This window comes from Pseudonaja textilis, chromosome 10 (genome assembly GCF_049901715.1).
Source record: "Pseudonaja textilis isolate UNSWEBS1 chromosome 10, rPseTex1.2, whole genome shotgun sequence".
Classification (NCBI taxonomy): domain Eukaryota; kingdom Metazoa; phylum Chordata; class Lepidosauria; order Squamata; family Elapidae; genus Pseudonaja; species Pseudonaja textilis.
Genome location: NC_141999.1, coordinates 9,653,758 through 9,670,765, shown reverse-complemented (window position 1 = coordinate 9,670,765; position 17,008 = coordinate 9,653,758). Strand labels below are relative to the sequence as shown.

At 45.1% G+C, this 17,008-nt stretch overlaps 2 protein-coding genes across 3 annotated transcripts in view; one reads left to right on the top strand and one right to left on the bottom strand.

Annotated features, from left to right (window-relative positions):
• MACO1 (macoilin 1) overlaps positions 1-2,043 on the bottom strand; it is a 57,453-nt gene extending 55,410 nt beyond the window's left edge. For both annotated transcript variants that reach the window (XM_026702590.2, XM_087939646.1), the window contains exon 1: positions 1,797-2,043. In XM_026702590.2, the coding sequence (XP_026558375.1) occupies positions 1,797-1,876 (80 nt within the window). In that variant the 5' untranslated portion in view covers positions 1,877-2,043. The remainder of the gene's footprint in view (positions 1-1,796) is intronic.
• A 1,279-nt stretch (positions 2,044-3,322) lies between these two features.
• Positions 3,323-17,008, top strand: part of LOC113437540 (RH-like protein) — a 25,091-nt gene continuing 11,405 nt past the window's right edge. The window contains exons 1-5 of the mRNA XM_026702591.2: positions 3,323-3,340; positions 4,784-5,003; positions 8,516-8,702; positions 13,791-13,941; positions 15,413-15,560. Of these exons, the coding sequence (XP_026558376.2) occupies positions 4,868-5,003; positions 8,516-8,702; positions 13,791-13,941; positions 15,413-15,560 (622 nt within the window). The 5' untranslated portion in view covers positions 3,323-3,340; positions 4,784-4,867. The remainder of the gene's footprint in view (positions 3,341-4,783; positions 5,004-8,515; positions 8,703-13,790; positions 13,942-15,412; positions 15,561-17,008) is intronic.

The window sequence follows — 17,008 nt, the reverse complement described above, 5'->3', positions numbered from 1 at the left end:
GGGGATTCTAGAAAATGTTCTTTATGAGAGGGAAATTATAGATGGCTTCTAATTGTAAGAATAGAATAGAATAACAGAGTTGGAAGGGACCTTGGAGGTCTTCTAGTCCAACCCCCTGCTTAGGCAAGAAGCCCAATACCACTTCAGACAAATGGTTGTCCAATCTCTTCTTAAAAACTTCCAGTGTTGGAGCATCCACAAGCTCTGGAGGCAAATTGTTCCGCCGATTAATTGTTCCAACTGTCAGGAAATTTCTCCTTATTTCTAAGTTGCTTCTCTCCTTGAATTGTTGGATTGGTAGAGTTTGTTTATTTATAAAATTCATTTGCTGCCCCATCTCGTACCTAACAATTCTGGGCAGCTTACAACACAGAAAGCTTACAACATAGATTTGAGAGCACCAGAACAATCTGATGAGGCCTAAGCAACGATGGACTATAACCATGTGGGACATCACTATTAGGGAAGGCTATTCTAGAGGAAAAACAGGCTCTCAGGGCAAGATTCCTGGGGTAGGTGTGGTGTAACTAGACAGAGGACCAACCACAGGAAAGCAATGACTTCACACAAGAGTCTTGCAGAAGATCACAAGTTACTTGTCTTCTACCGTTAAAGTAGTGTTTCTCAACCTGGCCAACTTTAAGCTGGGTTCATTTCAACTCTCAGAATTCCCCAGCCCAATACCTTGGCTGGGGAATTTGGGGAGTTGGAATCCCACACACCTTAAAAAGTTGCCAAGGTTGAGAAACACTGAAGAATACAAGAACTACGGGAGCAGTAGACCCAGGATTGGGTACAGGTGTCCAAGCTTGAAGGGCAGAAGGTGAAGGGGGAGGCAGATATGGGGCTTTAGGAAAAGAATTTATGTCCACACTATTCACGGAAGACTCTTTAAAAAGCTGCTCTCAGAATTGTGGCTTAAAGTAGCTTGTAAGGTAGAGAAGAACCTCCCCCTAAAAAAGGGGTTTAAAACCTGAACGGACAGTTATGTGCGAAAGGGACTTCTGACCTAAAACACTGCTTTGCCGCTTTATCCAAGGTGGGTCACAAACATCTTATTCCCTCCAGACCAGCTATTCTCCCCCACCCACCCACCCACCCAGGTGCTCTCCAGAGGCACAGGACTACAAAACCAATCCCACCAAGCCAGCATTCCTGTGGATCAGGCCAGCTGCAGCCCTGAAAGCCAGAGGAGAGACGCCTTGCTGGGAGCAGACTGGAGTTTGGAAAGGAAAACTGAAAGAAGCCCCCCTCTCCTCCCCCCCCACCCCAAGGCCCCCTTCCAGAAACTTTGGCACTGGGGGGAAGGGGAAGTTAGTGGGGGACAACCCCCCCCCACCCCCCAAGCTGGTGTCCCGCAAGCAGGCTGCACTACAACTCCCATGCTTCTCTCCCTTTCTTATGAAGAGGCCCGGGAGTGGGTGGGTGGGTGTTGAGGCCGCCGAAACGACCCTCTGGGCCGGCTGGGGACGATGGGAAAGGCTCCTCAGCGCTTCTGAAGGCGACGCCGGCTGGAAGGGAAGCCCGGCGGGTCGGGGAGGCGGCTCCGAGCGCGCCATGAATCCGGGGAGTCGCCGGAGCTTTTGGGAAAGGGTCTGAGGAGAGCCCAGCGCGGGCCTGAAGGGAGTCGGGGAGGGCGGCGGCGGCGGCGGCAGGCCCGGGGGCAGCAGCGGGGTCCAGCCCCGGCTGAGGGGAGCGCGTCGGCCGGGACGGGGACGGGGACGGGGACGGGGCGGCTCCTCGGCGCCTCTGACAGGCCGGGGCGGGGCCGGCGGGCGAGGCAGGTGCGGCCCTACCTGCCGTAGATGCCCTCCGTGATGCGGTTCCGCTTCAGCGGCCGCCGGAGTTTGCTGCAGTCGGCGCTCCGGCGCTTCATCCTCCCGCCCGGCTCGGGGGGGGTCCCAACCTGGCCTGCTGGCGGCGGCGGCGGCGGCTGCTCCTCCTGCCCCGCCCGGGTCACGGCGACAACATCCGAGCGCGTCGGTCCGCGCGGAGGCCCGGAAAGTCTCCCGCTCCCGTTTGGCGCTCCGGCGCACTGTCTCCCCGCCCCTTCCTCCCTCCCCTCTTTTTCCCCTCTCGGAAACAAAGAAATAAAAAATAATTTCAGATCCGTCCCTCCCCGCCGCCGCGGCCCCGCGCGCAGGCTCCACGCCTCGCCCCGCCTCCTTTCAAGCCCAGGCCAATCCGCTGCGGGCTAAACATGAGGGCGATGCTGGGAAGAATCAATCAGCGCGGGGCGAGGGAGAAGAGAGACGGGCGAGCTGGCCAATCAAGCGGAGCGGCAGAGACCCGACCGTCCTTTCCTAAGATAACAAGGACCGCCCAGTCGCGCGAACCACCGGCCTTAAAGTCCGTGACAGAAAGGATTGAATCCTGGGGCGGAGTTAGAGTAGAGGGGCGGGGCAGTCTCAATATTTCCCAATGGGAGAGAAAGAAAGGTGGTTTCCCCCCCCCCTTCTCTTTGATCTCAACCTTTGGTTTGGGATTAGGGTACGGCCCTCTACGATTAATTGACGTAAATGCTGACCAATAAACTCCTCCCGTCATCCGTGGCCCGAAGATAAGAAGAGGCAAAGAATAACGCTCCCGCTACTTTCTAAAACAGGCTCGCGGACGGATCCGCCCACTTACAAAAGTGATGATGTATTGAGCCAATAAAAATGGCGCTCGATAGAAAGGGCACTGAAGACCACCAATAGAGTTCTGGGCTAAGTGGGACTAGGCTAATAACCGTGCAAAGTGCCCTGGGAAATCGAGTCTTGGCCAATGGGGGTGAGAGTTCCCCCTCTGTAGCCTTTTGTTAAGGTGGCTGGACATGGTAAACTGAAGGAGGTTTGCTTACCTCTCAGATTTTGCCATTCCTTTGGTGTTCACATAATTATATTCCTCTTTTTCAAAATACGCATTTATCTTCCCTCATCCTGGACTATTTATTGGGAACTAAGTTGGATCAGGTTTGAGAGAAGGAGTTCTCTTGGTGTAAACGTATTTGTTACTCAGACGCTTACTCCTGGGGGAAAAAAGTTTATCTGCTTGTGGGGTTTACTTCTGAGTCAACCTTTATAGGATTGGGATGGAGTTAAGAAAAATACACTGGCTATGAAAAAGCAAGGCATTGTTTTGCAATTTACAGCTAAATAAATAAAGTGGCTTATGAAATATACTGCAGAAACAGTCCAATAAACCAACATAGAAAGGGGCTTGTGGGAGGCTGAAAGATTTCAAAGGAAGAAACTCAAACTAGAGTTCCAAATTAGAGTTCCACGGACTGGTTGCTCATGCAGAAAAGGACAGAATGGCTTTTCCCTGATGCTGCAACCCAAAGCTACAAGTAAGCATGGTGAGAATGTTACTCTGAGCCTACTCCATCATGAAAGAGTAAAATATGAGTGTAATCTATGAGGAAACCCCCATATAGGAGGACATAACAGATGTAAACTGATTATCATCACTGAAAGAATTAACTTTGCAGAAACTGAGTATGAAAAAGACTTGTAGTCAATAATAAAGGTTTTTGATCCAAGGAAGATGAACTGTATGATTTTCTGCAATGATGTCTTTCATCGTGTGGATTTTTTTCCCCTTGGCTACTGCTACCATTCCACTGGCTTTATTTTAGATTGCTTTGAAGCCTGTCAACAAAGCTCGTTCAAGAGCCAAGTAAAGGCTAGTTAAAAGAAGGGCAGAATCTGGAGAATGCCCTTAAGTTGAAAAATGCACTACAGGTGATCATTTGCAGTTACAATGTTGATGAAAAAGTAACCTTGGGACCAATCTTCATGTTTATACCTTGCAAGTCTGTAAAGCAAAATAAAGCCAAAATAGCACTATGAGCACAGTTGTGGTTTTGTATAATGACTTATTTGCTTAACAACCAGCTTGCCAACCTTAAGTGGTCACTAAGCGACTATCTGTAACTAGAATTTATGCAAGTGCATAGTAATTTGTAATGATTGGCTCATACCACTTGCATAGGTAGTCCTCAACTTACAACCACAATTGAGCCCAAAATTTCTGTTGCTAAGCGAGATATTTGTCAAGTGAGTTTTACCCCATTTTACAACCTTGCTTGTCTCAGTTGTTAAGTGAATCACTGCAGTTGATGTTAGTAACCCGGTTGTTAAGTGAATCTAGCTTCCCCATTGACTTTGCTTGTCAGAAGGTCACAAAAGGGGATCACTTGACCCCGAGACACTGCAACCATCGTAAACATGAACCAGTTGCCAAACATCTGAATTTTGATCACATGATCAAAAAGTCATAACTGTGAAAACCAGTCATGTCACTTTTTTCAGTGCTGTTACAGCTTTGAACGGTCACTAAATGCACTGTTGTAAGTCAAGGACTATCTGTATGTCGGTTGGAAAAAGAAAACTATCCATAGCTACTTGCTGAGTTCTTCTTGGTTAGATGAGACCTGCTTAAACGCACATAAATTTGGAACTTTGCTGTTGTTCCTGGGAGGAATTAGCCAGGAACACGCAATTGCAACATGGTCCTGCTTGTCTCCTCTGAGTTCAAATAAGTGCACCTTATGTCAGGCTTGCAAAGTTGATGAAAACATGTAAGTGTCTACTTCTGGGAGGTTTTCAATCGTACACATTTTGGTATGGCTCTTATAGTTGCAGACAATCAGCTTGCTTAATACTAATCAAGCATCTGTCAGCACAGGTCAGGCAGTCCCCTGGCCTGTCTTAGATAAGGGTTATGTGCTTTGCTAATTCCTTCTAAGAACTCTTATCTCCTTCACAACTTTCTCTTTTCTTTCTTTTTTCTTTTTCAGTGGAGACTCGTGGAATGTTTGAACCCAAGGGGCTGTATTCACGCGTGCCTGGTCCTTGTTTGGCTGCCTTTCTTTTAAGCCACGATGTCTTCCCAGTATCTTCCCAATCTCCGGTTTCGTCTCCCTGCGCTCCTTCTTCTTTTGGAAGCTGCTTTAATCCTTATATTTGGATTCTTCATTTCTTATGACCACAGTCAAAATCTTGCCAGAGACTACCCAGGTAAGGTGGCTTGCTGTCGGGGTTGAAGACTTGTCTTCTGTGGCATTGGAAGGTTAAGTAAAGGCTGGTCCCACAACGAACTTCCTTCTCCGGAAAGGCTCTGTCAGTTGTGTTGCGTATTGCAGCTTCTCAGCTGTGAGGAATTCAAAACTGTTAATTGGGTACAGCCCCAGCTGGGAGGAGAGGTTATAGTGCAGGGGTCCCCAAACTTGGCCACTTGTGGACTTCAACTCCCAGAATTCCTCAGCCAGCTATGCTGGGAGTTGAAGTCCACAAGTCTTTAAGTGGCCAAGTTTGGAGACCTCTGGTATAATGAAACAGATATAGTACACATTTCCTTCATGTCTGTAGAGATTCTCTGTCATCCAGGTCATAGTTGTCCCAAAGGTGCTTTTTCAGGAGGCAACTGGACTTTGTTTTTCCTTTTGAAGACGTTTCCTTCCGGATCCTTCCATTCCCCACTATCCTGTCAGAGCTGAAGAAGCTTCTTGGATGAGAAGCAAAATGTCTTCGAAAAAAAGTCCAGTTGCCTCCTAAAAAAGTGCCTTTGGGACATTTCCTTCCTCTTTAGGTAAAATTGAAGGAGATGCATAGTTGAGTCCCTGAAGAGCATAATCTAGAGATGCCTGGTCCAAATTTGAGGATAGCCTCTGCTCCCCCAAACCTTCAGATTTGGCCCCACCCCGACCTTTTGCCAAATTGCTGACAGATTCTTTTTAAAATGAAGGGTGAAATTACTATTTACTTATATCTCATCTTTGGTTTTTTTAATGATTACTTCAAAATAACAGACATACTTAATACTCCTTCCTCCTCCTATTTTCCCCTCTACAACAACCCTGTGAGGTCGGTTGGGCTGAGAGAGAAGAACTGGCCCAAAGGCATTCTACTGGCTTTCATACCTAATCCTGACTAGAACTCACAGTCTCCTAGTTTCTGGTCTGGTGCCTTCACCATCAGACCTAACTAGAATTAATTGAACCGTATTTACTTCAACTGTTATCTAGTTTTGGTTCTTATTCTGTGTCCTGTCTGCTATTTAAAGTCAAATACAATCCTTGGCCTGAAAGGAGTTTTGTAGGGCTCAATAGTCTGGTTGTGTTAAAGCATTTTCTCTTGCGCTTAGTTAACATGGTAGAGTTTAGATCTGGAGCATAAAGTACCTTAGGGGCGTCTGTTGTGTGATCAAAAATGTCAAAATGATGCTTAGCATCCTGGCACATTTTTTCCATCCAAAAGTCCCAGGTTCAACTCCCTACCTGTGACTGAGCTAAAGACCCCCAAAGCTCCACTCAAGATTAGGAAGCTTCTGATGTGACAAAATTAACTGTTGCTAAAGGAGAAGTAGTGGTTTTAACATCAGGTCATTGGAAAAAGGGAGCCAGATACAATGCCTCCATGCTCAGAAAAACTTGCTTGTTCGAATGGAGCTGCTTTGAAATACAGCAGCACCAAAAGACCTGTGAGAAATAAATATATAAGGGATGTATGACAGTTTGAATGAAATTACAGCTGGACAGCAAATATCCCAATAGTCATTAGATGGCAGCAAATCCTCTTAATGCTTTGCTGCCATCTATTGGCTTTCTGTTACCTTGCAACTCAGATCTGGAACTAATTACAGTAAAATAATGATTTCAGACAATGATAGTATATCATTCTATATCTATGGAGATTCTCAGTCATCCAGGTCATGGTTGACCCAAAAGTGATTTTTCAAGGGGCAGTTGGACTTTCTGGTTTTTCTTTGAAGACGTTTTGCTTCTCATCCAAGAAGCTTCTTCAGCTCTGAAGACCCTCTGATCCTTTGGGATAGTACAGGTAGTCCTCAACTTACAACAGTTTGTTTAGTGACCATTTGAAGTTACAACGGCACTGAAAAAAAATAACGTGTGACCATTTTTCACACTTACGACCATTGCAGCAAATCCATGGTCATGTGATTTACATTCAGATGCTTGATAACTGGTTCATATTTATGACAGTTGCAGTATTTCCCAGGGTTGTGTGATCACCCTTTGCGACCTTCCGACAAGCAAAGTCAGTGGGAAAGTCAAATTCACTTAACAACGGTGTTACTAATTTAACAGCTGCAGTGATTCACTTAACAAATGTGGCAAGAAAATTTTGTAAAATGGAGCAAAACTCACTTAACAACTTTCTCATTTAGCATAAATTTTGTGATCAATTGTGGTCATAAGTTGAGGACTACTTTCAGTAGTAAATGCCTATGGAGATTCTCCATAGTAATAGCAGCAGTAGTGATAGTAGTAGCAGCAGCATTTCTGGGGAAGACAACTTGTAGAGAGGCTCATCTTGACTCTTTCCATAAAAGTGATACTTAGCAAAAGCCATTTGATGCATAGCACTGGGTGATTTTACTGGGGGAAGCAAGCCTACATATATTGCAGCTGAGTTCACTCACTTTGATAAGTCATGATATGATTTTGTCTGGTTTTGATTAAATTTCCCATTCTTGGCAACTTCCAAACACCTGGATCCCTCCACCAGTGATGGGATTCACATTTTTTTTACTACCGGTTCTGTGGGCGTGGCTTGGTGAGCGTGGCAGGGGAAGGATACTGTAAAATCTCCAGTCAGAGGTGGGATTTGCTGGTTCTCTGAACTACTCAAAATTTCCACTACCGGTTCTCCAGAACTGGTCAGAACCTGCTGAATGCCACCTCTACTCTTCACCCAGAATTACCTTTTCAACTCCTTGTTAAGAAGTTAGTTATCAGATGGGCGGCTATATAAATGTTTTAAATAAATAAAAGTTCAGATATCTAGAAGTTGCTAAAGTTAAGCAAACACTGGAAGTTTTGAAATCTCCCATTGCAGTTTGAGAACCATGCTTTATGACTTAGCAGCCTATGCAAATTGGGCCACTATGATCTCCATGAATCGTGGTTACAACACATTATGGCTTATAGCACAGAGCCTTCTTTTTTGAACGAAGAAGGTGGTATTATGGGAGTGAGTGATGTGTATGTATTTATAAATATGTGCATACATGTAAAGGACAGAGAGCAGTAGGTTCCTTGTCTTTCCTGAACATATATGTGTATAAGGAGGCCCTTTCTACCTGTTAGATGGGGTGCCTAGGATCCAAAACTTGGAAGTCCATGTGTCCTTTGGTTTAAGATCCAATTGTCAGATAGCACCAATCAGTGATTAGATTGATGCGTCACTCTCAGCTGAAGTGGGGAATGATAGACCCTTTACGACCTGGGAACTTCAACTCCCAGAATTCCCGAGCCAGCCAAATTGTCAATGGCCCCTTTACAACTTGGCTGGCTCAGGAATTCTGGGAGTTGAAGTTCAACTTTCCTCACTTCTGCTCTAAACCATGATTTATGAATAAACCACTATGGCTAGGATTACACAGCAAGCTGAGTTGAAACCAAACAAACCTCATTAAGATTCAGTACGATGTGGTGATTAGAGCTGGGTCTCCCAGACGAGGCTCCCCACCAGGCCTCCTTGACACAAGTGTTCTGTCTTCCCTGCAGTATTTCAAGATGTCAGCCTCATGGTGATTTTTGGGTTCGCCTATTTTCTGGCCTTCCTGCACAGATACGGCTTCAGCAGCATCGGGTTCAACCTTCTCCTTGCTGCCCTTGGAGTACAGTGGGCAGTGATCGTCGATGGATTCCTCTTTCACTTCTCCGCTGGGAAAATAAGGATAAATCTGCAAAGGTAGAGGTCAGAGGGCATGGAGCTTGGTTTTCTGCCAGGAATTCTGCCTACTTCGTCTCATAGGGTTAAGGGAAAATGGGAGAAAGGAGCATTGGGTACGCTCACTGCCTCGAGTTACCTATAAAAGCAAGCTAAAACTCTTAATTAAAAAAAACCCAGTGATTTCAATAGGAACATCCAACAGGCTGCTCAGGTCTGGAGAAGTCACCTTGTGCATTGCTTTCTACGTTCTGCAGCTGAGCCAGCTCCACTAGGTGAGAATTCCAGCAGGTTTCCTGCTCTTGATCATTGTCTGCAGGGAATAGTTAAAAAGAAAAAGGAAAAAGTGTGGGGGTTAAAAAATGGCTGCAACAGTGCAATCAAAGCTCCACCTGTTTGTTATGTGTAACGTACATTAAAAACAAACAAACAGGCAGAGCTCCAATCTCACCGTTGTAGCCATTATCTTGATTTTTCCTTCCTCGTATCTTTTGGATGCTCCTGGGTTGGGTGGCAGGAAAGCTCAGTGTTATAAGAATGGTGTGGTAGAATGTTAGTCCAGAATCGCAGGAGAAGAGGGTCCTTTCCCAGAAGGCTGAGAGACAGTGAAGTTTGCAATGTCTGGCAGGCAGGAAGAGGGTGAAGGCAGAAACCTCCCTAACAACTCACAAAGAGTTCACCTGATAACAATGCAGATGGTTGCTTTAGGGCGGCAAGATTTCCTTCGATAGGTGAACACAAGAAACTGCAGAGAAGTAACTCCAAGTGTCATTCTCGGTTCCTTGCTTAACAGAAATCTTGCTAGGTGGAAGCAACTATCTGCATAACCAATAGACGTTCAGTGGTGGGATTCAAATTTTTTTACTACGGGTTCTGTGGGCATGGCTTGGTAGGTGTGGCGTGGCTTGGTGGGCATGGTGTGGCGTGGCTTGATGGGCATGGCAGGGGAAGGATATTGTAAAATCCCCATTCCCTCCCCACCCCACTAACCTGCTTTCCAGCTCCGTTCTCCTATGCAGGGCAACCAAAGAAGACCCAGCCCATCAGCTGGGACTCAATGGGAGGCGGAGAAGAGATGGGATTGGCGGGGCCAGTCAGAGGTGGGATTTGCTGGTTCTCTGAACTACTCAAAATTTCCATTACCAGTTCTCCAGAACTGATCAGAACCTGCTGAATATACCACCTCTGTGAATTGCTAGGAAGGGTCAGTCTTCACCCTCTCCTTGATGGTCAGGTATTCCAAGGTCCACTGTCTCTTGGCTCTCTAGAAAGATCCCCTCCCGCCTGGGACTCTGGATTACATCCCATCACAGATAGTGAATGTAACCGTGATCAAGGATTGAGTCCGAAATGCTTAACACAGATACAGAACTGAGGATGGTATTGGAGGGACTTGGATTCGATGTCTTTGGTTTCTTCCGAGCCATTTGCTGTCCTCAATAGCTCGAGTAAGGAAACAGATTTGCTCTGATTCATCTCCCAGGGAAGGTGTTTGTGGGAGCTTAAAAAAAAAATCCAGATGGTGGCCACAATCATGCAATCAAGCCCTGCCTGCCTGTCACCAACTTGACTTTTTTTTGGAACCTGCCTGCTTCTTCCCTTGTGGTCATCCCTGAAGAATACCTCCAAGGGTTGAGTTACAGAGAGGCAAAGGAGCCAGTCAGTCTAGAGAATAATCTTAGGAAATTAATTGGTTCTGATTCTTAGAGAACTTGATCTTGACAAATACAGTGCTAAGCTTTAGTATCTTCTATAAAAGAATCCGGCAAGGATATTTTTAAAGAATAACAACCGGCATCCAAGTTAACACACCAATGTATTCACAGCAAACATGGAATTTAATTGTAGACATTAAAGTTATTGTGTACAGAGGAATGCTAACTTCGGTTAATCTTTTATATTGAGCAAATATGTTGTTGTGCTTTTGTTTGAAAACATTACATCACAGACTGAGCAAATCTGCATTCTCCCCCATGTTTCACTGAGTCACATTTCTAAAATAAACAGAATATTTCCAAATTTGGGGAAAGATGTAGCAGCGGCAACAAGGCTAGGTGGGATCTTACATAACAGCAGGATGAGCGTGGCCTCAGTTACAGTTAGATCTTTAAGAATGTCTAAACAACCTAATTGTTCCGAATATAAGCCCCCCCTTCAGATCAGTGGGACTTCTGTTGAGTTTAAAATTGCAGTAGGATTAGCGGGAAGAGATAGAAGACTTCAGCATTCAGTGATTCTCAGTTGGAGATTTGAATTTGCAGAATCCTGATAGGTAAAGATCAGTATTTAGCAACCTCTTATCTTTTATTTCTTCTCGAACTGTCCATTTTCTTAGTTATCAGCTCTGAAGAGACTCAGCACAATGTGTTTAAAGACATGTGTGTTAAGCTACAAATACATTTCAAGCTTCCTGCAAAAGTGCACATTTTAAGAGGGGTTAAAAAAATGGGGGATAGAGAGACAGAAGGAATTTATGGATCAATACAGATCAAGGAAACCTGGAGGAATACAGGCCAGCTGGAAAACTGACAGCCTAGGTTTGAGACCCGAGAACGCTGCGCGATGAGGTGAGCTCCAGTTACTTGCCCTAGCTCCTGTGTACCTAGCAGTTTGATAGCATACAAATGCAAGTAGGTAAATAGGTACCACTTTGGTGGGAAAGTAACAGCGTTCCATGTGCCTCGGTGTAGAGTCCAGAGGTGGTATTCAGCAGATTCTGATCAGCTGTGGAGAACCGGTAGTGGAAATTTGGAGTAGTTCGAAGAACCGGCAAATACCACCTCTGACTGGCCCCGCCCCCATCTATTCTCTGCCTCCTGAGTCCCAGCTGATTGGCTGGGTCTTCTTTTGTTGCCCTACACAGGAGAACAGAGCTGGAAAGCAGGTTAGTGGGGTGGGGAGGGAATGGGGATTTTACAGTATCCTTCCCCTGCCATGCCCACCAAGCCATGCCCACCAAGCCACGCCACGCCCACTAAGCCACACCCACAGAACCGGTAGTAAAAAAAAATTGAATCCTACCACTAGTACAGTCATGCTGGCCATATGACTATGGAAATGGACAATGGACAATGTTGGCTCTCTTAGATAAGAAACAGATGAGCACTGCCCTCTAGAATCGGACATGACTGAGCAGGGAAATCCTTTACCTTTACTTTATACATCAAGGAGACCCAGAGCATCCTGGCTGGACTTTTGGGATGAACTGATGTGATGTCAGGTGGGTGGAAGAAACAGGAGGTCCAAAGGAGAGGGTCAAAAAAGGATAATAGCCACAACCACGTGATTGAAGCCTGCTCCCTTTTACATCCATAGCCCTCCTTCTATGCCTATAAACGGGGAGTGGGTTTCAGTTGCACAGCTGAAGCCCCCATCTTGCTTTTTGACACCCTCCCTATGGACATCCCTGGGCAGAAGAAGCCCACTGTGCACTGTCACCATGAGTTCCCGTGCCTCTAATTGCCCCTCTGCAAAGGCCATCATCACTGTTTTCCCCACCTCCGAAGGATGGCTTCCTTCCAAACCGTTGAACCCAAGAGGCAATAGGTTTGATTAAATATTAGCTTTGCACAGGTGCCCATATTATTTATGATTGCAAAATTAATGACCCTGTCTCCCTTTTAATGAGGCACTCCATCTTCTTCCCTGATAGATTACACTCATGCATTTGCCCCAGAATGTGCGGGTGAACGGATTAATGTATGTGCACATCACCGTGAAGGCATCTCCTACGATTTGCCTCTCATCAGTACCATAAACCTTTTTTTGGCGCTTGTAAAAAAAAGAAGAGTCAAATTCCTCTCTGTTCAAAACAATCCCAACAATGCCTATAAACTGTTATTTTTTCCCCCGTTTAATGATCTCATCTTAGGCCTCATAAGACAAAATGATCTCTTTCATGGTCAAGAACCAAATGTAAGGTATAGAATGAGATGATGAGGGCTGCTTGTGGATTGGGGCGGTGGAGGGATTCGAAATTTTTTACTACCAGTTCTATGGGTGTGGCATGCTTGGTGGGTGTAGCGCGGCTTGGTGGGCGTGGCAGGGGAAGGTTACTGTAAAATCTCCATTCCCTCCCCACTAGAGGTGGTATTCAGCAGGTTCTGACCAGTTCTGGAGAACCGGTAGTGGAAATTTTGAGTAGTTCAGAGAACTGGCAAATACCACCTCTGACTGGAGATTTTACAGTATCCTTCCCCTGCCACACCCACCAAGCCACGCCCAGAGAACCGGTAGTAAAAAAAAAATTGAATCCCACCACTGCGAGTCCCCACTCCAGGGAAGGATACTGCAAAATCACCATTCCCTCCCCACCTCACTAACCTGCTTTCCAGCTCCGTTCTCCTGTGCAGGACAACCAGAGAAGACCCAGCCAATCAGCTGGGACTTGGGAGGTGGAGAATTGATGGGGGAGGGGCCAGTCAGAGGCGATTTTGGCCGTTTCTCTGAACTACTCAAAATGTCTGCTACTGGTTCTCCAGAACTGCTCAGAACCTGCTGAATATACCACCTCTGGATTGGGGCAATGATGGCTGAGAGTGTACTTAGCTAAGCCATTTTAAACATTTCCCCGTAACTTTGAGGGAACAATATTCCTCCAAATCCAAAATTCTTTTTTACACTTAGCAGTGTTTGCAAACATTTTTTTTTTTGCTTCAATTGGGCAGTCATTTTCGAAAATAAGTGTTCTGATTGATCAGGGGCACTGTGACATTCGTTACACCAATATAGCGACTTATTGATTTATTGTGGTTACAGGTTTATCACAGCTTTGCAATCTATGTAACACTTATGTTATTAGGGCTCTTAATTCTGTAAATACACTTCTAAGGGAACATGTGCAGTGTTTCTCAATCTCGGCACTTTTAAGCTGGACTTCAACTCCCAGAATTCCCCTGGCTGGGGAATTCTGGGAATTGAAGTCCACGCAGGTTAATGGTGCCCAGGTTGAGAAATATTGCCTCAAAGGCACTCACCATGGACACTCATTGAGAAAACCACTGTAGGGAAAGCAGAAAACTATCTAGATCTGATTGGAAAAGAATCTCACCATCTCATAACATCCTGCTGATTTTCCCCCCCTTCTTTCTCTTTCTTTCTTCCCACCAGCATTTTAACTGCCATTATGAGCATCACCGCAGTGTTGATTTCAACCGGAGCAATACTTGGCAAAGCCAATCTCATGCAGTTGATCTGGATGGCTATGATAGAAGTGACCGTCTTCACCGTCAACAGATGGCTGGCTGTGAATCTTTTGCAGGTAACAAAGCTGTCCCTTTGGCAGAATGTATTCAAAACAGTGGCCTAGTTCAGGGGTCTCCCACCTTGGCAACTTTAAGACTTGTGGACTTCAACTCCCAGAGTTCCTCATCCAGCAAAGAAGTCCACAAGTGTTAAAGTTGCCAAGGTTAGAGACCCCTGGCCTACTTCCCGTATACCGTAAGTGACTAGTCAGATTAAGGTATCATGTGGGCAACTTGATTTTGACTTTGTGTACAATGTAAACAGGATACAGGTAGTCCTCAACTTACGACCACAATTGAGCCCAGCATTTCTGTTGCTAAGTGAGACATTTGTTAAGTGAATTTTGCCTCATTTTTGTGCCCCATTTCTCTCACCACATTTGTTAAGTGAATCTCTGCAGGTCTTCAATTGGTAACCTGGTTGGTAAGTGAATCTGGTTTCCCCATTAACTTGGCTTGTCTGAAGGTCGCAAAAGGGGATCATGTGACCCCAGGACACTGCAACCGTCATAAATGTGAATCGGTTGTCAAGCCTCTGAATGTAAAATTTATGACCATGGAGATGCCGCCATGGTCATAAGTGTGAAAAATGGTTGTAAGTCACTTTTTTCAGTGCCGTTGTAACTTGGAACGGACAATAAATGAATTGTTGTAAGTCGAGGACTGCCTGTGTTGTAATTTGTAAGCTGTGAGCTGCAGTTTATGATAAGAGGGCAGGAATAGTGGAATTGTAGATGAAATTTACTTTTACCTTTCAACGCTTACATATTTTTGGAAAGGGCAGAAGGAAGGCATATCCTAGATGTGGGAGGGACAGATTGGCTGGCTAGCTGGAGCTTTCTTTTTTATATATCTTTATATTTATTGTTCTTTTTCAAACTTTAACACACATTAATCTTGACTTTAACAGTATTGTGTCATCATTATTATACAAATTATTCTGCACATCAGTCTCATACAAGTATCTACAAAATAGCTGGAGCTTTCACATGGTCACATTTTATTATAGATATGGAATGTTTTCAGCTTCTCTCCCCCCGCCCCCCAAAAAAAATAAATCAAAAATCAAAGTCATAAGCACAGGGATCTTGCACTAATAAGAAAAAATGCTCTGGGCGTGATTTAACATGTTAAAGGAGCCAGCCAGGGTGGACTAGAAATCGTAATTGATGACTTAGTTATTGTGTTTGTTAAACCCAGCAGCTTTAAGCCCTGTGGACTTCCACTCCCAGAATTCCCCAGCCAGCATGGCTGGCTGGGGAATTCTGGGAGTCGAAGTCCATACTGTTTAAAACTGCTGAGGTTCAAAAACACTGTAGCAGAGAATTAATTTAACATGCCCAGGGGAGCAATTCCCCCCTCCCAAAAAAGATTAATCACCCCATCAGAGGTTTCCTGCCTTATATTCAGTCACTGCAGTCTGGCACATAGAAACCCACCCTCCATCTTGACTGCATAGGCAATGGCGACTGCTTTTGCTGTCCACAGATCGAGAGCCACGTCAGTGTGATGCACGTCCACTTGTTTGGGGCCTACTTTGGCCTAATGGTCTCCTGGACGCTCTACCACTCCTCATTGAGTCGGAAAGCTGAGAAGGAAAGATCCAGGCCCATCTCGGATATGTTTGCGGTGCTGGGTAAGCAGTCTGCTTTAGGCAAGAGAAAAGGTCAAATGGCGTCCTTCCTGAGGCTGAAACGAACGCATGCCCACCAAATTAGGAGGTTCCTGTGTTGGCCAGCTGTATGGCATCCAGCGTAGGACATATATTGCTCAGCAGTTGGCATTTGACTTTTGTCTCTTATTTCAGCATGACTCTGGCAATTTAGCTGCTAACACAGAGAGATGTATTGATAGTGATGGTGACTCAGTTCCTCCTTTTATGGAGGACATTAGATCTCTTCCAATCTGGATTCAGGGCCACTTCTCAGAATTGAGATTGCCTTGGCGCTTGGATCCTCCAGAGGCTGTTGGTGGAAACCCAGGTGCTTGCAAAAAACTAAGGACCACTCTCCGATCGTTATCCCGACTTAAAAAGGAAATATAAGAATAATAGGGAAGGGGCATTCCGCAAAATAGTGTACAAGTAGCTGTCGACTTAACTATCATTCATTTAACAACCATTCAAATTTCCAACAACATTGGAAAACATTGAAGAATAGAATAGAATAGAATAGAATAGAATAGAATAGAATAGAATAGAATAGAATAGAATAGAATAGAATAGAATAGAATAGAGTTGGAAGGGACCTTGGAGGTCTTCTAGTCCAACCTCCTGCTTAGGAAGGAAACCCTACACCACTTCAGTCAAATGGTTATCCAACCTCTTCTTAAAAACTTCCAGTGTTGGAGCATTCACAACTTCTGGAGGCAAGTTGTTCCACTGATTAATTGTTCTAATGGTCAAGAAATTTCTCCTTAGTTCTAAATCGCTTCTCTCCTGGATTAATTTCCCCCCATTGCTTCTTGTCCTGCCCTCAGGTGCTTTGGAGAATAGCTTGACTCCCTCTTCTTTGTGGCAGCCCCTGAGATATTGGAACTATCATGTCACCGCAGTCCTTCTTTTCATCAGACTAGACACCAGTTCCAGCAACTGTTCTTTATATGTTTTAGCCTCCAATCCTCTAATCCAGTCCCCTAAAATGACTTATGACCAACCCTGGCACTTGCAACCACTGCAGCATCCCTACAGCCATGTGATCAACATTTGGGATCTTGGCAACCAGCATGATTCACAATGACAATGTCCTAGGGTCACGTGATCACCGTTTGTGTTTTTTTTCCCAGCTGATTTTCATCAAGCAAAGTCAGCAGGGGAATCTGGATTCAGTTAACAGTTGCCTGATTCCGTTTTAACAGCTCCTGTGGTTTGCTTAACGACATGGCAAAATAGTAAAACTGGGCACGGCTCACTTAATAATCCCTTCCTTAGCACTGGAAATTTTGGTCCCAGTTGTAGTTGTAACTCAAGGACTACCTGTATTTGTTATTTCAGATGGGTCTCACGTAGGCATGATTAAAAAATGAAGAGAGGCACAAATTTGGTCATCACAGAACTGTAGAATTGGAGGAGATGATCTGCAAGGG